The sequence below is a fragment of the Tursiops truncatus genome, chromosome 10, assembly GCF_011762595.2.
Source record: "Tursiops truncatus isolate mTurTru1 chromosome 10, mTurTru1.mat.Y, whole genome shotgun sequence".
NCBI classification, from domain to species: domain Eukaryota; kingdom Metazoa; phylum Chordata; class Mammalia; order Artiodactyla; family Delphinidae; genus Tursiops; species Tursiops truncatus.
Genome location: NC_047043.1, coordinates 56,931,438 through 56,952,504, shown reverse-complemented (window position 1 = coordinate 56,952,504; position 21,067 = coordinate 56,931,438). Strand labels below are relative to the sequence as shown.

Genomic DNA, 21,067 nt, shown 5'->3' with positions numbered 1-21,067 from the left:
TTAAAAAATATTCTTCACGTTGATTATCCACATAGTTTTCATAAATTACCACCTACAGATTTTATTTTGGTTTCTTCTGTAAATGGGACTTTTCTCTCAATAATATTCTCAAACTGGTTACTATTTTTTTGAAAGGAAACATGATTTTAGACAAACTTTACAACCTGCTTCTTTTCAAATGTTCCTGTTGTAAGAATTTATCTTGTGACTTTTAGACACATAATCTTATAATCTTCAAGTAATGATAACTTTGCCTCTTCCGGGTTCCTTGAACTTATCTCTTCCTCTTGTGTAACTACATTGATTACGCCTCCAGAACCATGCTAAACATCAGTAGCGATAATGGGTCTCCTGACACTGTTGTGAATGTTGCTGGTGTTTCACTACTGAGCATGACGCTGCGTTTCCGTCTAAGAGACAAACACACTGGCGAGCCCACAGGCCCTACAGTTAGGAAACACAGCTAATTCAGTCTCCTCACCCACTGGGACAAACATCAGAACAGCCAACGCGGTGGACCCGGGGTTCTCCCTCTTCTCTGTACTCTGATCACAAGTCTTATTCTGCTGGGCTCACCCCACCTAATCAGGGTCAGGTTCTGCCCCAATGTGGGGTTCCCCTATCTGGAGCACCACCCTTGGAGCCCTGGCTTCTATCAGAAGGTTGGCTTGAGTGGGTCCTCTTCAAGGTTTTTTTTCCTCCCAATTCCCCGAATATAAAAGGAAAAATTCCTGTAAAAGGTGGTTTGGAAGCATACAGGACTGCGTGGGTCAGAGAGGTCCTGGACCCAGAGCTTGTCCCCTCAGATGACTCTGCCTTACTGATTTTCTCATTCGTTACATTCCTATGTATGACCGCAGATGACCAGCTCTAGGCATCTAGGGATCTTTTGTCTCCCGACTCCCGTTCTGTTACAGGTAGAAAATCACCAAAATGGTGAGCTCCAGCATGGCTTTTTAAATTCTCTCTTTCTTTTGGGGGCAGGGGTGGGGGGGACCCTTTGGTAGAATGTGTAAATCATCAGGAAGAGGATTCTACCTCCACGGCATTTTTTGCTGCTTCTGCCCACACTTTCCCGTTCTCTCTCGTGCTCTGTGAGATATTATTCAGGATTCCAATTCCTCACTTCTCCTCCCCTAATGTTTCTGTAGAAGGTAGACTTGGGAACTGTGGACCTGCCCCAGGGAGATTCTTGGAAATCTCTGTCTGGTTCTTTTGCTGAATGCCAGCTCTAGTCTTCATTTAACATTGCTTGAATATTTTTGTTTTGCTTAGTTTAGTTCTTTAAACCTATTTGTTGCTCATATTATTAGGAATTTGGTTTTGTTATGCCATCCTCAACTGGAATCTTCTCTAAAAAGACAAACAACCCAATCAAAAAATGGGCAGAAGACCTAAATAGACATTTCTCCAAAGAAGACATACAGATGGCCAAGAGACACGTGAAAAGATGCTCAACATCGCTAATTATTAGAGAAATGCAAATCAAAACTACAACGAGATATCACCTCATACCGGTCAGAATGGCCATCAGCAAAAAGCCTATAAACAGGGGCTTCCCTGGTAGCGCAGTGGTTAAGAATCCGCCTGCCAATGCAGGGGGCACGGGTTCAAGCCCTGGTCCGGGAAGATCCCACATGCTGCAGAGCAACTAAGCCTGTGTGCCACAACTACTGAGCCCGCGCGCCTAGGGCCCGTGCTCCGCAACAAGAGCAGCCACCGCAATGAGAAGCCTGTGCACCACAACGAAGAGTAGCACCCGCTCGCCACAACTAAAGAAAGCCCACGCGCAGCAACAAAGACCTAATGCAGCCAAAAAATAATTAATTAATTAATTTTTAAAAAAGATACACACACCCCTGTGTTCATAGCAGCACTATTTACAATAGCCAAAACATGGAACCAACCAAAATGTCCATTGAAAGATGAATGGATAAAGAAGATGTGGTCCATATATACAACAGAATATCACTCAGCAATTAAAAGAATTAAATAATGCCATTTGCAGCAACATGCATGGACCTGGAGATTATCATACTAAGTCAAGTAAGTCAGAGAAAGACAAAGATATGATCTCACTTATATGCAGAATCCAAAAAAAAAAATGATACAAATGAACTTATTTACAAAACAGAAACAGACTCACAGATTTAGAAAACAAATTTATGGTTACCAAAGGGGAAAGGTAGGGGGAGGGATAAATTGGGAGTTTGGGGATTGACATATACACACTACTATATTTAAAATACATAACCAACAAGGACCTACTGTATAGCACAGAGAACTCTGCTCAATATTCTGTAATAACCTAAATGGGAAAAGAATCTGAAAAAGAATAGATATATGGATATGTGTAACTGAATCAGGTTGCTGTACACCTAAAACAAACAACATTGTAAATCAACTATACTCCAATATGAAATAAAAATTAAAAAAACTAAACACAACTGAGGGACTTCCCTGGTGGCACAGTGGTTAAGAATCCGCCTGCCAATGCAGGGGACACAGGTCCGAGCCCTGGTGTGGGAAGATCCCACATGCTGCGGAGCAACTAAGCCTGTGAGCCACAACTACTAAGCCTGTGCTCTAGAGCCCATGAGCCACAACTACTGAGCCCATGTGCCACAACTACTGAAGCATGCACGCCTAGAACCTGTGCTCCACAACAAGAGAAGCCACCGCAATGAGAAGCCCGCGCACTGCAACGAAGAGTAGGCCCCGCTCGCCGCAATTAGAGAAAGCCCGCGTACAGCAACGAAGACCCAACGCAGCCAAAAATAAGATAAATAAGTAAAAATTAAAAAACTGGAATCTTCTATACTTATTTAAACTGGTAACTTCAAGGCTGAAGTAAAAGCTGAGAGTGAGTTCTCTGACTTATGTTTCCTGGCATTTGCTAAAGAAATACATTTTTATTTTCAGGACAGTTGCCCTTACCTGCTGCTTGAGTGCCTCCAAAGATTCAAATTCCAATCTGGCCAGTTTCATCTGGATATGCCGCGGCTTATCAGGTATGGCAAATGCAAGGATGAACTTCAAAGCCAGGAGTGCGTGCTGAAAACAAGAAAGAGCACACGTTACAGGGACACATTAGACCGTGTGGGCGAGGAGACAAATTAGCACCTCAACACCGTGATCCTTCTCGTTAATCTTGGGTCACTTCTAATTACTGGCCTGGGATGTATCACAGATCAACCAGGTCCATGAGTTATATTTAATCCATCCCACTGTGGCCCATTCAAGAATTATGGACTTACTTTGCTTTATTCTTTTAAAATCAGTTATTCCCTTAAAATGATACCATATGCTACTCTCAGTGAAAAATAAAGTTTATTCTGAGAAGTCTCCCACCAAATGCTTTCTTTAATGCGTGTCTTAATCCCCAATGTATTCAGTGTGCAACGTGTGCAGAGCCAAACGTTGCTCTTTGTGTAACAACATCCTCCCCTGTGCTGTACTTCAGGCTGAGTTACGTGGAACGTGCATGTGCCTTTTGGTGCCTTGTATCCTCTGCATCCCCAGTAGTGTCTGGTGCAGTTTCTTTCATGAAATGACAATCAATAAATATTGATGAGTTGATCGACTGTAAGGTGCTACCTTGTGTTGCGGACTCCGCATATTGTGAGGCAGAAATGTATACAGAAATGGAGAGTGTATCCTTTATATTATGTAAAACGTATCCTTTATAACATGGGAAACTTAGAACCTGGCTATTTTATTTCCCTTCTACACCAACACCATACAGAGGTTTTCTAACATAATAATATGAGGTTTATAATTATGCGTCTTTCTCTGCAGAAATAAGCCAACAGGACTGCTTCCCCTGGTAAGCCTGCTCCTCAGATGCACAGCCTCGACTCGATGCTTCTCTAATTCTGCCTCCATCCTGTGACCCAGGATCAAGACCCACAGGAAGCTGAATGATCCTTAAAGTTGCCTCTTTGATGACAGCATGAATTACTAAATATTAAAGGCTGGATAATACATTTTAAAGGTAGGAAATAATTAAAAGGCATTAAGAAAATCAGTGAAGGAGATGGAACAGGCTGTAAGAAATGTTGCATTGAATTATTGACAGAAAAGGAAGACAGCTGAAAAAAAATAAGTGAATTCCTTACTGTGATATTTTCAAAAGGGGGATAAAGGATAAATAACATGTGGACATCTCCTGGGAGAAGCATGAAATAATGAAGGAAATCAACATCGTGCCGGAACAAGCAATAATTCAATACAAAAACGTGAAAACCAGCAGAACCCCAGGGAAGGCCAGGCACTGCCTGGTATTAGCAGGAGATCTGGAGCAGACCAGGGATGGGCAGTCAGGCACTGGAAGATACTGATTAGGTGTCTACAGTGTGAAAACAAGAAGGGAAAACAGATGACATCATGTGTTATAATTCTGAACTAAGTGAACTGAATTAACAGGAACCTGCAGATAATCAACAAAGAACAAATGAATAATTTAGAAAGAGCTATACTGTGTCATTATTTCATTCCACTGGAGCACTGAGATATAACTTTATATAAGACTTAACCTCTTCAGTAGAATTGTTAGACAAGAAATAAACAAATTAGTGAACGGAAAGAAATCCGTATTTTTCAGAAACTGTGTGTCCTCAAGTTGCCAGAGCCCCACCGTGACCCGGTCACTGGCCCCATCCCATCTCTCTTAGCAAATCTGTCCCCATTTTCTCTTCTCTGGAGTCTCGGGAGGAATTATTGAGAAAGGAGACCCTGTCAAGCACTTCCCTTACAGGGGACCTGTAAGATGTGTCAATTCTTCTTTGGGAACCAGGACTGGCTGCTGGGTGACTGGGCAAGGCTGCCACAGACCTCGGTGCTCATAGTTTCCATAGGAAATGTTCATAAAGCTCTCTTGAATTGAAAAAACGTTGGTATTCATTAGACAGTATTAGTTAAAACAGGAAGTCATTTTAACATGGTTAAAACACTTATGCAGCAACGAGCTTTTATGAGTGGTTCTCTATGGTTTACTTCCCCCCAAATATTCTATAATAAATGCTTTTAAAAGCCCATATGGAGAGAAATCATTTTCTTTGGAACTACATTTGCAAAGAAGTTCCTAGTAGACCTACTTATTTCAAGCTTTTCACGTCCCACGTAACAACCCCAGGGTCACGCTCCTTGAAGAGCCCCGCAAGCTGCAGAGCCGGCACTCGTCACTGGTTCCCACGCCACCAGAAGCCAGCAGGGCAGTAGCCCTGTGTCCATCGCTCCATTCATGACTGCTGTGCTGGCCACTGCAGCGAAAGGGCTGATGTCCTGGTGCACAGTCTAGGTGGGGAGATGGGTAAGGACAGGCCATCACAACGCCACGCCGGAGTGTTACTGGCAGGGTACACACGAGACCACGAGCGCTTGGACCAGCAGGTCAGAGAGGGCTTCCTGAAGAAATAAGTTTGAACAGAGACATGATGGATGAGAAGGAGTTAGCCAGGCAAGGAGAGGGGGCTGAAGTGCTTCCAGAGAGAGGGCAAACGGACAAAGGGATGGGGGCTGAAAAGAGAGGGGCTGCAGAGGCAACCAGGAGCCCGGGCACACAGGCAGCAGAGGAGGCGCTGAAAGCATGTACACAGGAATGACTCAATCGGATTTCTCTGTCTGTGGCAAGGGGCGTAGACGAGTGTGGAAGTGCAGGCAAGTGAGCAGGGTGGCCTGAGTGTGCGTTAGAGCAGTGGGGCTGAAGCTCCAGGAGTGACTGGAGGGCTCGTTAGCAGCAGACTCGCCAGACCGCCATGACTCACGCACTGAACTGATAAGCACAGGATGGGGGGCAGGCCAGAGGGGAGAAGGGGTCTGCGCGGGCTGTGGATTTTCAGATGTCTGTGGGGTGTCTAAGTGGACACGTCCAGCACGCAGTACGGTAGCGGAGTCAAGGAGGCAGAGATTTGGGTCGCTGCTGTATGTGTGTAAGCGGCAGATAAAGCCATGGGAGCGGACGAGATTTGCAAGGCTGTGTGGTGAGAGAGAGGAAAGACGAGATGGCAAGACGATGGCAGAGGATGGAAGTGGGGGAACCGAAACATGCATGACGAGCGAGGGAGAGGGGCCAGCAAGAAGCCTGATAAGCAGCAGGCGGCAACTGGCAGAAATCTAGGAGGTTCTGGAGTTTCAGAAGCAAAGGGGAGAGAAAGAAGCCAGTCAAGGAGGGTGTCGGAGGGTCAAGTACATGAAGCCTGAGGGGGAACATATAGGTTTATCCACCCGGAGGCCTCTGGTGACCCTGGTGGGAGTGGCTTCGGCTGAGTGGTTGCAGAAGCAGGACTCAGTGGGCTGGGAAGGGACTGGCAGGCAAGGCTGGAGGAGGGAGGTGCCGACCACAGGGTTCAGAGAGTCTTCCTGCAAAGGAGGGGTGAGGGACGAGGGGGCACCTGGACAGAGACCTGTGCTGGCCAGGTGTTTGTTCTTTAAAGGTGTAAGTCCTAAACATGTTGAGATGCTTTGGGGATGGAGCCAAGAGAATGGACACAGGTGAAGCTCCTGGAAGAAGTTCCAAGGCACAGAGCCAGGCTGCTGGGCCAGGCAGGGGCTTAGCCAGAAACAGGGGGTCTGAGGTGGTCCCTGTCGAGGAGAGAGAGCTGACCACGAGGGACAGAAGCATTTAAGGGCACTAATTTGAGACTTAAGAATTTTAAAACACATTCATTGCTTAGAATATGCAATTCAATACTTAAAAATGAGGAAGGAGAGGTGGGAATTACACATCGCGTTCTCACTTTTCTTTCACAGAGCTAATCGCAAATCATCATTAAATATCCTTTCCTCAAAACAGATAATCATAATCTTCAGCAGAAAGAAAAAAGTGTCTCAGAGAACAAAATAAAAATGCCAACTTTATTAACTAGATTGGAAGAAATATCAACATCTTCACAATGAAATTTTGTTTGGATGGTAGCACTTTGGGCAACCTCTTTGTCTTTAGTCTTTAACAGACATGCATTACTTTTGTACGGGGTAAAAAACACTTATGTGAAAAAGAACGCAGGGATTCCACTCATTTAAAAAACGAACTACACGTGCCCTGCCAGGCTCCTAACCCACCTGGCCACCACTGCCCACATGCCCAGTAAACAGACCCAGACCAAACAACCTGCAGCTCAGAGTCTGGCTTTTAATCGGGAGTCCAAGAAGCTGGCAGAAGCAATCACACATTCTGCAAATGACTGAGCACAAGGATGCAGGGCCAGACTGCCTCAGTGGTGGCCTCCTCCCACCTTACCTATCAAAACCTTGTCACACTGAATTTTTCCCCCCACTCTGCTACACTCTCAGAGGTTTCACCAATTTTAGGTTTATGTGGCGTAACACACACCATCTTTAAAAAGGGAAAATATTCTGGCAGGGTTAAGAAGCATTACCATTCACAGATACCTGCTAATTAATTAGCTGGCGTTAGCAAACACTCTCTCTCTGTCCTCCCCCTCCCCGATAACCTTGAGACCTTGGGGGTGGGGCGGGGAAGGCAACACAGGGTAGCAGCTTCAAGGAAGAGGGGTAAAGAGAAGCAGAGAGGAACCAACATTGTCTGAATGATCAGGAAGGGATACATTACCCCCCTCTTTCTTCTTAGTGGGTTCTTGTACCCAGGATCCAGAATTCAAGTTGAGCATCATGATGGATTTAAATAAGCTTTTGTAGTCTAGCCTAGAAACCTAAATAACATTTATAGCGCCGTGCTTCAAAAGATTAATTTTTAAAATCTCGCTTATATTTTTCATACAGAAAATCTGTTTCAAGGCTGGGAACTACTTTACACTAACTGAACAGAGGAAAAAAATTGTGAAAAGAATTTTAGCTATTTTTACTTGTTTTCATAAATAAGAGAAAGCCTAAGATAAAATACAAATGTGCTCAGATTTGAAGAAAAACACACTCAAAATGAAGAGTTGGGTTGGCTTTTCATAGCCTCTTTATGAAAAGAAAAGACATTTTATGGGCCATGATTGTGATTCTTCACCAACGATCTTCCTTTAGAGTGAAACTCACAAAATTTATCCTAAACAAAGTAAAGGAGAAGAGAAACAGTGAGGGGTGGGGTGGGGAGATGGGCAGAATTTTTAAACTAATAAATACGAAGAAGTTGGCTACCCATGACAATATAGTTCAGGTAATGATTATAGGGTGTCTTGGTTGGGAAAGGGGAAAAGAACGGGACCAGAGAAAACTGACACTCAGAAGCTACATGTTTTCTGGTGCCAGCGGTAAAGTACTGCCCACTCCACCATCACTGAGTCGCTCACCTGTGGTCACTGCACGGCTGTCAGACTCTTGGGAGTCTCGTGCCAGGTGCACAGAGAGTGAGAGGAACCCTTTTATTTTAAAAAACTAGAAAATTCATGATACGATCAACAGTAGCAGCTGTGTTTGTAGCAGTGTGTCCCCAACCCTGTCTCTTCTGAAATAGAATATGCAAATTAGAGTTGAATTCATGGAATTCTGAAAAGTTAATTTGATTTCTACAGTAGTAGGTCTGCCACATTACCTCTTTCCATTCAGAGCTTACTGAATAAAAGAAAAGTCCTTCAGAAAAGCATCCTCTGCTGATTATCAGACAAACTAAATGTGAAGTACCAATTAATAAGAAATGATTAATGAAGCTGAGATTGAAAAAAATTATGGAATTAGGCTCTTAAGGAAAAAAAAATCAGGGATTTTCATTTTAAGATGGCAGATCAAGCATGCACATGTACTTCTTCTACCTCCCCAGGGTCCCCTGAAATGACAGAAATATAGTCTAAAAAGAACAAGACTGGAAAACAAGAGAATTTTCCAGAACTTCTGAATATAGAACTTATGGAGTAGAAAGTGCTGCTCAAGTCTCCTGAGACAAAGGCAGGTCCTCCCAAAGGAGCCTCAGAAGAAGATGTCAGATTCAACCCCACAAAAGGAAAGGATTGGGGCAGGGAGTCAGCACCAAAGTGAACGCATTAAAGAACTACCTTCAGAAAAGCTGGGGCCATAGGAAGCCCTTTCTCATGCCACCTTATAACAGACTGACTGCAAGTTCTACTCTTGCACTAAAGCCGAAAACCTGCCCTTTAAAGAAAGCATGTGATCTTCTGGGAGAGTTCCTTGTGTGGGGTTGCCAGGCCCAAGAGAGAAGCTGAGCCTAAGGTCATACCAGACTCTTATTTAAAGACTTGGAAGACCAGAGTGATGTCAGCTGTATGACAGGATAGGAAGTCCCAAACCTTGTTCCCCCACAGAGACACTGACTTAAGAACAACATACAGTCCAAAAAGCCTTCATGAGAACTTCAGAAAACAGCTAAGAAGCTACAGTACTCTAGGGAAGCACAAAGCTAAAAACAGCTGCCTTAGAATGAGTAAGGGAGTAAGAAAAGCTGTTGGATTTCACCTATGATAACCTCTCCTCCAAGCTGGCACAGCTCAGCACAGTTGGGAGAAAACACCCAATTTGTGAATAGAGACGTGTAACATACATTCAATGTACGTTCCATCTTTTCAAGGGACTTCCCTAGGAACTGGTTTCTGTCTCATTAGACTCAGGGCACTGGAGAGGATCCTGCATACTGTGGATGCCTGGGGGGCCAATAAAAACAAAGGAGAGATTGCTGAAATACCAGAGAACCTGCAGTACTGAAGACAGAGACCAGAGGGAGGAAGAGATTACAAACTCCTAAAAAAGAAACCAGCAGACTTCCCTACTTGGGAAAATACATGCACAAGCCTAGAAAAGACACATCTCCAGAATGTCTGAGACACTCCCAGAATCTCTAGCTGGGTTGACTGATGGAGGTCTTTGCCTGTATGAAGCTAGTTTGTGAAGACTGGGAGAGATGGCTGTTTTTTCAAATGCCCAAATCTCAGCAAAAAAATAACAAGGAACACTAACAAACAGAAATATGACACAATAAAGGAAAGTAATAAATCTCAAAAAAAGACCCTAAAGAAACAGAAATCTACGAAGTACATGACAAAGAATGCAAAACAATCATCTTAAAGAAGCTCAGTGAATTATAAGAGAACACAGACAAGTAACCGAAATCAGGAAAATGATGTGTGAACAAAATGAAAATACCAACAAAAAGATAGAAACTATATATATAAAAAAAAGAAAAGAACTAAACAAATTCTGGAACCGAAGAATGCAATAACTGAATTGAGAAGTTCACTATATGGGTTCAGCATCAAATTTGTTCAAGCAAAAGAAAGAATCCATGAACTCTAAGACAGGTCACCTGAAATTACTGAGTCAGAAGAGCAAAAAGAAAAACGAATCAAGAAAGATGAAGAAAGCTCAAGATACTTAATGACATCAGCAAGTATTACCAATATATGCATTATGGGAATCTCAGAAAGAGAAGAGAGAGAAAGAGGGAGAGAGCTTATTTGAAGAAATAACGGTCAAAACCTTCCCAAATGTGAGGAATGAATTGGACATCCAAATTCAAGAAACTCAAAAGACTCCAACTCAAATGAACCCAAAGAACCCCATACTGAGATACACTGTAATCAAACCATCAAAGGACAAAGAGAGAATCTTGAAAGTAGCAAGACTGTGTCACATCATGTACAAGGGAGCTACCGTAAGATTATTAGAAGAGTTCTTAGCAGAAAAAAATATAGGCCAGAAGGGAGTAAGATGATACATTCAAAGGGCTAAAAGAAAAACCCTGCCAACCAAGAATACTATATCCAGCAAAACTGTCCTTCAAAAATGAAAGAGAAATAAAGACCTTTCCAGATAAACAAAAGCTAAGGGAATTCATCACCACCACATCTGCCTTACAAGAAATATTAAAGGGAGCCCATTAAGCTGAAAGGAGAGAATGCTGGACAACAACACAAAAGCATGTAAAATTATAAAGCTTTCTGGTGAAGGTAAATAAATAGACAAATACAGTACACAGTAATGGTGGTGTGTATATCACTTTTCATTCTGGTATAGAATTTAAAGGATAAATTCATAAAAATAACTATAACTATAAAATTGTGTAATTTGTGACATCAATAACAAATTGGAGGGGAGATGTAAAGGAGTAGACATTTTGTACATGACTGAAGTTTCTATTATTTTAAAATAGATTACTATATATACTATAAGATGTTTTATGTACTCTCCATGATAACCACAAAGAAATACCTATAGAAAACACATAAAAGAAAAATGAGAAAGAAATCAAAAACAAGTCACTACGGAAAAAAATCAACAAAACACAAAGGAGTATATCAAGAGAGGCAAAGGACAAAATAACTATAAGATATACAGAAAAAATGAATAAAATTGCAATAATAATTTTGTTACTACCAGTAGTTACTTTAAATGTAAGTAGATTATATTCCCTGATCAAAAGACATGAGAAGCTGAGTGGATTAAAAAAATAAGATCCAGGACTTCCCTGGTGCAGTGGTTGAGAGTCTGCCTGCCAATGCAGGGGACACGGGTTCGTGCCCTGGTCCGGGAAGATCCCACATGCCGCGGAGTGGCTGGGCCTGTGAGCCACGGTCACTGAGCCTGTGCGTCCAGAGCCTGTGCTCCGCAACGGGAGAGGCCACAACAGTGAGAGGCCCGCACACCACAAACAATAAAAAATAAAAATAATAAAAATCAGATCGTATCTGTTTATAAATGAAAAGATGGTAACTCTTAATTCTGCTCTTCATAAGTCTTCATTCCAATTCAGTTAATACTGCTTATATGCACATACTAATGTTCTGTGGAAGGCCACAATGTCACTGTCTGCAGTTTTCACTCTGAACAAATGTTTCGAACAAAAATATACTTCTAAATTCAGAACTTGTGCCAGAATATAATGGGCTTTACATTTCAAGCACCAAACCATCCCAGTGGCATCAGCGAATTAACTGGGTGATGGATGACAGAAAGGTCCTAAACTGCATCTCAGAATCTGCAAAGAAGAAAAGCCTAAAAGACTGGGCAGGAGAGGGTGGGGGGTTAGATTTCTGCCTATCCCACTGTGGACTTTTCACTGCCACTGTCATTGAGCAAATAATTGGTTTGCTTAATTATTGAAACATTCTGCTTTATATGTTTCCCTGAAGCAAGATTTGTCATATTTACTACTGAACATATGCTTCAACTTACTATTTCTGCAACTGACAAATTTATACAAAACCTAATAAAACGCCTCAAAAAAGACTTACAAGCACTTCTGGTTTCAGCTCCAACATGTAAAGAGTTTGGAAGACATCATTCCTGTCAATACAACAAGAAAAAGCTGGACAAACTGAAAATTAATGACTTCTTTGACCTGTCTGAGAAGTGAGGACAAACCACCACCCCAAGAAGTCTGGAGAGACAGATGTATCCAGAGAGATAAAGCAACAGAAGCTGGAACAGAAGCTGCTGGAGCCATAAACTAGCAGGAACACTTAACTGGTAATTTTGATGAATTGCTAGTGGTTGAGTGAGACTAGCGTGAGTGAGAAACCCCTATGGGTTGCTGTCTTAGGGGGGTCCCCACACTTCCACAGGCTTTCCCTCCAGGAACTCTATCAGGTTCCCATGGTGAGGATACAAGAAGGATCCCCTCATGGGTCTTGCAGGAGAAGAAGAACAGGCATGAGGAAATACTATTCAGAACCTTCTCCATAACAATGGCTTACCCTCCAGGGGTAAGGACTTAGCCAGGGAAAATTCTGAAACTTGATTTCAACTGGGATAGGGAAATTCTTCCCTGCTCCAGCCCCCTCCAGCCATCCTGTCTCACCTAGGGAGAAGTAAAGACAAAAACATAACATAGTCAACAGAGGTCAGGGTTTCAAGAAAATAGACCGGGAACTCTGCAGACAGGGAAGGGGAAGGGGATGGGGATGGGTGGAAAAGCTATACCAGGGATGAACACTTGTCCTGAAACAGTGCCCCCCCTAAAAGACTGAGATTTAATTGGAAGATTACAGAATGTGTCCCCTCCCCAACATGTTCTCACACACCAACAGGGCTCAAGTATAACAACAGTGGGTTATAGTTACATGGGCTGTAAGACACAGACTCTCCCTAAGGAGGAAAACATAGGGAAGCCCATAGTAAAGAGGAGAAACGAAAACAAGGATATTAGAGGAACTTAAAGCCTCTGGTACCTATAGCCAGAATAAACACTGAATACAGCCCAACTCCTAGACAGATTAATGTAAATTCTCAAACTAAAGGTCTATTATTTACCTCATCTGCTGCCCCATAGAGCATGTCTGACTTTCAACACCAAATTGCAAGGCATGCCAAAAGGCAAGGAAAACACTCTGAAGAAACCATCAGAACCAGACTTGGATATAACAGATTTGGAAATTATCAGGAAGAGAATTTAAAATAACTATGATGAATATGTTAAGGGCTTTAATGGTAAAAGTAGGCAAAATGCAAGAACAGATGAATAATGTAAGCAAAGAAATGGAAAATCTACAAAACAATCAAACTGAAATGCTAAAAATCAAAAAGACTAACAGAAATGAAGAATGCCTTTGATAGGCTCATCAGATGACAGGAGACAGCTGAGGAAAACCCAGCACTCTCGAAGATAGGTCAAATGAAACTTCGCACAATGAAATGCTAAGAGAAAAAGAATGGACAAAAAAGAAATTGGCCATTAACTGTGAGACAATATTAAAAAGGTGTATCACGTGCATAACTGTGACACTAGAAAGAGAATAAAGAGAGAATGGAGCAGAAGAAATAACGGCTGAGAACTTTCCAAAATTAACGACAGACACCAAATCAAAGATCCAGGAAGCTCATAAAACATGAAGCTGGTAAATACTAAAATATCTATACCTAGTCATTATATTCAAACTGCAGAAGACCAAAGACAAAGAGAAAATCTTGAGAGAAGATGGGAGAAAAACACCTTTCCTACAAAGGAACAAGAATAAAATAGAGCAGACTTCTCATCAGAAACCATGCAAGCAAGAAGAGAATAAAATGAAAGATTCAAAGTGTGGAAAGAAATCCCCAGTGAGCTAGAGATATAAACTCTAGCCGAAATTATCTTTCAAAGGTGAAAGAGAAGTAAAAACTTTCTATTATTTCATAAGTTATTATTCCAGAAGTCTGAGAGAAAGAGAGAGCGAGAATGAATATGAATGACAACCCACTGCCACCAGACGTGCCCTGCAGGAAATGTTAAAGGAAGTTCTTCAGGCAGAAGGAAAATGACGTAGGTCAGAAACCTGGATCTACAGAAATAAAGAGTGTTGGAGAAGGAACAAATGAAGGTAAAATAAAACATTTTGTTTTTCTTATTCTTAATTGATCTAAAAGATAACTGCTTGTTTAAAGCAATAACTGTTATTAGGTGATTATAGCATACGGAAAAGTGAAATGAATGATAGCTATGTTTTAAGGGACAAGAGGGAGGAATTGGGAATACTTTATTATAAGGCATACATGTACCACACTACATATGAGGTAGTATAGTACTATTTGAAGGTGGATTAGATTAGCTTAAAATGTATATTTTAAACTTTATGGCAACCAGTACAATGTTTTTAAAAAGAAGTATAGTTGGGCTTCCCTGGTGGCGCAGTGGTTCAGAGTCTGCCTGCTGATGCAGGGGACACGGGTTCGTGCCCTGGTCCGGGAGGATCCCACATGCCGCGGAGCGGCTGGGCCCGTGAGCCATGGCTGCTGGGCCTGTGTGTCCGGAGCCTGTGCTCCGCAACGGGAGAGGCCACAACAGTGAGAGGCCTGCATACCACAAAAAAAAAAAAAAAAAAGAAGTATAGTTGATAGGCTAAGAGAGGAGATGAAAAGGAATCATACAAAATGCTTAAGTAAAACCAGAGAAAGCAGGAAAAAAAAGAGAAAAAAGAAATGAAGAACAAATGTAGCAAACAGAAAACTGAAAAACATGGTAGGCATTAATCCAACTACATCAATAATCATTTAAAAAATGCACCAATTAAAAGACAGAGAATATCAGAGAGGATAAAAAGCAAGGCTCAACTATATGCTGTCTGCAAGAAACACATCTTAAATACAGGGACTCAAGATAGGTTAAAAATAAAGAGATGCATGCAGTTCTTGGTTTCTAATACCATTCTCCAATTGAAAAAGAACCCGAGCTCCTTGGAGAACCGGGTGATTCTAGGACTGGGGCAGGAAATATATAAAATGAGTCTGGAACATCTTATAGTGACAGAAAATAAGGGAGTGCTCAAAAAGCAAATACATACACACACACACAATGGGGGTATGTCAAAGAGACTCAAAAGCCAACCAAAAGAGCCCCCAATGGCCAAAGCTGGAACAATTTGAGCAACAAAATAAAGTAGTATTGCATGATATCCCAAAATATAAAATAAATATCCATGAGCCTATACTGATACAAACAAATGATCGAATAAATAAATGGGGAGAAGAGACTAACCTCCCTTGTGGAAGAATTCCAAATAATTTATATAGATAGCCCTCAAGATCATTACACACTAGGGCTCAAGAGCCCATGTAGTTCAGCAAGGAATGCTTCCTACCTTTCGTTTTCTGGGGCTCATTAAGATACCGTATCCATACCTACTCCTTGTAGAACTTAGCAGCAATATCCTGTTTGACAGGTATTGCCTTAGTGTCACATTTTACATCTTCGCCAGAGCAAGGGAAATAGAAAAGTAGTTGCATAGAGGCAGTGGATGTAGAAGAAAGAGGAGGGAAAAAAAAAAGCCAACTGGAAAGTCTGCTCTAAAAGAGAATAACTTAATACAACTGAATAGGGAGTTGGTGTCAAAGAAGAAAAGGGCTAGAACTTTTTACAGCTACACATTCAAAAAACAGATCGAAGATAAAATTTTACATTTTCCACTGACATACTTTCTGAAAGGAAATACTATCTTGCTACTTTTTCTCTTCTTAAATCGACTAGATATGCTTAATGAACATTACTGTTAGAAAAGTAAAAAAAAAAAAATCTGAACTACTCTTGTGGCAAAGTCAGGTTTTCACTGGGAACATTAAACGACCCTCACAGTTAAAAAATAACTTTAACAACTCACCATATTGCAAACACCCAAGGGAAGGATTTTCATACAGATAAAAATAATTTCTAAGGTTTGACAACAGCAAAAAGCAATTTTTCCTAGGTATTCTAGGTTTATAGTAAATATTCACATTTTATAATTCTTTGTTTTTTGAAATGCATGTTTGAAGGCAGTATAGTCACATGGTTAGGGGGAAAAAGGCATAGAGTGAAAAATTTCCTTCTTGCCCTTGCATCTATCTGCCCAGTGCCCTGCTGTGCCCAGTGCCCACATGTACAAGCGCCAACTAAAGAAGGTGACTCACCATCCTGTTCTATGAGAATTATTGATAAGTCATTTGCTACCGCAGTCACTGACCTTCAACACACCCTGAAAGGAATGGCACAGATCAGGAATGAGGCGCTTAGTGCTCTGGGAAAACTGGCAGAATAGGCCTGCAAATGGACATTTTCAGGAGCAGTCTTTTATGAACCTCGATTCTCACATCTTCCCACACTTAGACCAGCATTAAAACCACTAAGACACCTGTTCCCTGTGACTAGCAGCAACCTTGTAATGAGATGTGTGCTTGATTACACATATCCTTAGCCAAGATCACCTATATGCTCGAGACAGGCTGGGACCTGGGACCTGGGACCTGAGAGCCTTTGCTGCAGTGCTTGCACCTGGACAAATGTCTCCAAGTAACAAAGTACAAAGAAACTATAAGGGACTAAAAATAACTGCATGCATGTGCACTTGGGGCAAATTGTGGACAACAAGATACAAAAAGACCCCAAAAAACCCATCTGACACTCCTGAAGAGCCCTGAGCAAAAACAGGGTATGGAGAGCAAAAGCAGGGTACTGTGCAAGCCCCTTGCACACAACAGCACCAAAAGGGTGGGCAAAACACCTAAGCCAACCCTCTGGCCTGACCTTTGGACACACCCCTACCCTCACCCCATGGAAGGAACCAGCTCGCCCCCGCTCAGGGAGTGAGCAAGGGAGCCTGTTACTTGTTTTTCTCCCTGCAGGAGCCCCAATAAAGCCTTGCCTGAATTTCTTGTCTGGCCCTTTATCAATTTCTATTGATTGGGGAAGGCCAAGAACTCTGGTCGGTATTGGGCATGACCTACCCCATTACCTCTTCACAACAGTTTCTCAGAGCTATCTGAGAGGCTATCCCTGGGCCATAATCCTCAGTAAAACACTGGATAATCTCAATTTACAGCTCTTATGTTGTGTGTGGTTTTTTTCAAGTCAACAGGACTATATTATTGTTATTCTCCATTTTTACACGAAAGGAACATACAGCAAAAGTGTTCTGCATTTCGATTTTTGTACTTATTAATATTAGAGTGCTTTCATATTTGTACATAGAAAGCATCCATAATTTACTTAACCAACGATGGACATTTATGTTATTTCCAATATTTTGTTATTATTAAGGACGCTGCAATGACTATCCCCACACATTTATCATTTTGCACACATGCAATTATATTTGTGGGATAAATTCCCAAATGTAGAATTGTTGGGTCAAAGGATATATGCTGTTGTAATTTAAGTAGATTTTGCCAAACTGTCTCATATGTGGTGCTGAGCCAGTGTGCACTTCTAGCCGCTGCGTATGAGGGTGGCTGCTTCCCCACAGCCTGTTGACTCAGGGTAATATCCCTCTTGTGGATTTGCAACAGTGATAGGTGACAGCTAATATTTCAGTTTACTTTGCATTTCTTACTCAGTGGTGTTAAGTATCTATTTCTATGCTTAACAGCCATTTGCCTTTTATTTATTTGTGAACTTTCTGTTCATAATGAAAAGCATCGGAGAAGACTGAGGGATTGGAGGAAAAGGAAGGAGAGGAAGAAGAAAGTACGCCAAGTTCTGTACAAGTACAAAGAACTTGACTTCTGGCTTAAATTTAATGTAATTTATACTAGAACATGTTAAACTGTAATGATTTTTTACTATTACTTTTTATTAAGAGATTTTATTTTTAGAGATATTTTAGTTTTGCAAAGTAACTGCATAGAAAGTACAGAGAGTTCCCATATACCCTTCACTCCTCCAGTTTCCTCTATTATTAACATCTTGTGTTAGTGTGGTACATGCGTTACAACTGAAGAACCAATATTGATAACACTATTATTACCTAAGGTCTATAGTTCACATTCAGGTTCATTGCATGGGTTTTTACAAATGCATAATGTCGTGTATCCACCACTGCAGTATTATACAGAATAGTTTTACCACCCTAAACATCTGTGGGCCACCTCTTCATCCCATCCTTCTTCTCTCCCTAACAAACTCCTGGCAACCACTGATCTTTTTACTGTCTCTATAGTTTCGCCTTTTCTAGAATGTCATATAGTTGGACTCGTAGAGCATGCAGCCTTTCCAGACTGGTGTCTTTCACTTAGTAATATGCATTTAGGGTTCCTCTATATCTTTTCACGGCTTGATAGCTCATTTCTTCTTAACAGTGAAAGCACTCCACTGTATACATGTACCATAGTTTGTTTATCCAGTCATTTACTGAAGGATGTCTTGGTTGCTTCAAATTTTTGACAATTATGAATAAAGCTGACATAAACATTCATGTGTAGCTTTTTGTGTAGACGTAAGTTTTCAACTTACTTGGGTAAATATCTAGCAGGGCAATTGCTGGAATGTATGGTAAACCTACATTTAGCTCTGTAAGAAACGGCCAAACTCTTTTCCAAGTGGCTGTACCACTTTGCAATCCCACCAGCCATGAAAAAACTGTTGGGTTGTTTATTTATGGGCTGTTATGTTACGTTTTAGGAATTCTTTGTATGTTTTATATACAAGTCCTTTAGGAGGTATGTCTTTTGCAAATATTTTCTCCTAGTCTGTGGCTTGTCTTTTCAGTCTCTCAAAATTATACTTTGCAGAGAAATTCTGTAATTTTTAAAAAGTTCATCTTATCAATTATTTGTTTCATACTTTTGGAACTGTATCTAAAAAGTCTTTGCCAAATCCTAGGTCACCTAAATTTTCTATATTATCTTCTAGAAGTTTTAGTTTTGTGTTTTACATTTAGGTCTCTGATCCATTTTCAGTTAATTTTTGTGAAAGGTGTAAGGTCTGTTTATATATTCTTTTTTTTTTTTTTTGGCATGTAAATGTTCAGTTGTTTCAGCACCCTTGCACCCTCTGTTGAAAAGACTATCCTTTCTGCATCGAATTGCCTTTGCTCCTTTATCAAAGATCAGTTCACTATATTTATGTGAGTCTATTTTTGGTCTCCCTATTCTGTTCAACTGATATATTTCTCTCTTCTTTCACCAATACCACACTGTCCTGATTTCTGTAGCTTCATGGTAAGTCTTGAAATCAGGAAGTGTCAGTCTTCTGACTTTGTTCTTCCTTCTTCATTATTGTGTTGACTATTCTGGGTCTTTTGCCATTCCACAAAATCTTTAGAATCTTTGTCGAAATCCAGAAAATAACTTGCTGGGATTTTGATTGGGATTGCACTGAATATATAGATCAAGTTGGGGAAAAACTGACACGTTAACAATATTGAGTCTTTTCATCCATGAACATGGACTATCCAGACAGGTAGATTTTCTTAGATTTCTTTCATCAGAGTTTTATAGTTTTCCTTATCAAGATCTTGTACATATTTTGTTAAATTTATACTTAAGTAATTCAACTTTGGGGGGGTACTAGTGTAAGTGGTGTTGTGTTTTTTATTTCAAATTCCAATTTTTATTTCCGGTATATAGGTAAGCAATTGACTTTTGATCTGCTAGTTTTTACCACTGTTTTCTGAGTCAAATAGAAAAACAGTTGTCTACATGTCTGTGAATGTAAAATAAAAATATAGAAAATCTGATCCCTGAGTTGGTGAAAAATTACATATCCGGCTTTTTACCCATACCAGATGCAGACATCTTAGAGAGTTCCCTGGTTATGATAAAGAAATTTTATATTAATAACTTTGCCATTTTTGATCTGTTTTTAAAAATCAAGTGACAAACTTGAAATAAGATTCCTGAACAAAATACTCAAGCCACATGAGCTAAAGTCATAATACTGTGCATTAGAAAATGTGAATGAGAACATTTATGTAGTCTCTTGTGATGCAACAGAGCAACAGGTTAAAAAGCACTTCTATTAAACTGTGGAATAGTTCTGAAAAACTTCTGTGAATGGATTATATGTTTGACAAGTCCAGTATTCTTTTCTATTGCTTAGGCTTTATAATACACAGTACTAATAGTAGTATACTATGTAGTCTTAAAATTAAGACCAATATAATAAGAAGGAACTTTCCTTATTTTCAAAGTATATCACAGCACAAATTTGAAGTCTGCAATGTCAACATTACTCTGGGTTACGTCCCCTAAGTCCATTCTCACAGAAATAGGTGCTTAAGGAGTTGACTTCTGAGAGGAGCAACACTCAGAATGTAAGGGAATTGAACAGGATGCTGGGACACTCCACCCACATGCCCCATCAGGACTTATTCCCCCAGCTGCTGGAAGCACACCTCAACTGAAGAGACCCACCTTGCTGATGGTCACCCCCTGCACCTGAGGCAGCCTGCACCCAATGACTAGTTCATGAGGAGTGGTGACCAAAAGCTTGGCCACCTCGTCCCAACTTGGGACGACTGTGTACGGCCAGCCCAGCCTCAGAGCTCCCTGTGGGATCAGCAGAGGTCTTTGTTGAGACTGCACTGCTGCCCACCTTCTCCCTCTGCTCATTCCTGCTTCTTTCTCCTCTTTTCATGTGTTGATTCTCAAGAGCTTTCCCTAATGAATGTCCTGCATACTAGGCTCCTCTCAGAGTTTGCTTCCCAAGGAAACTGGTAGCAAGGCATCTGGGAGGCTCCATCCTTACTCCAGGGAGCTGGAATTGCAAAATCACGAAAGGGTTTTGGAACTCTTAGATAACAGCCAGAGCAAGTGAATGAAAGTGGCTTTCTGTTGTCAGTGGTTTTCTACTCCCAATGGTGTAAGGCAGTTTGGCGACGTGGTAAACCCCTAAGGTTTGATACTAAATTATTTTTCCTATTTAAAAATCCACCCTCAAGTGTGGAGAAAAGGGAACCCTCTTGCACTGTTGGTGAGAATGTAAAGT

General features: G+C 41.1%; 1 protein-coding gene across 9 annotated transcripts in view; it reads right to left on the bottom strand.

Annotated features, from left to right (window-relative positions):
- Positions 1-21,067, bottom strand: part of ANO10 (anoctamin 10) — a 213,525-nt gene that overhangs the window by 55,397 nt on the left and 137,061 nt on the right. For 8 of the 9 annotated variants that reach the window (XR_012323975.1, XR_012323976.1, XR_012323978.1 and 5 more), the window contains one exon: positions 2,938-3,054. Coding sequence is in view for 4 of the 9 variants with exons in the window: in XM_033864644.2 (XP_033720535.1) it covers positions 2,938-3,054 (117 nt within the window). In the remaining 5 variants the exon portion in view is untranslated. Of the gene's footprint in view, positions 1-2,937; positions 3,055-5,331; positions 5,407-21,067 lie in introns of those variants that run through there. The other variant, XM_019946896.3, reaches the window with a different exon arrangement.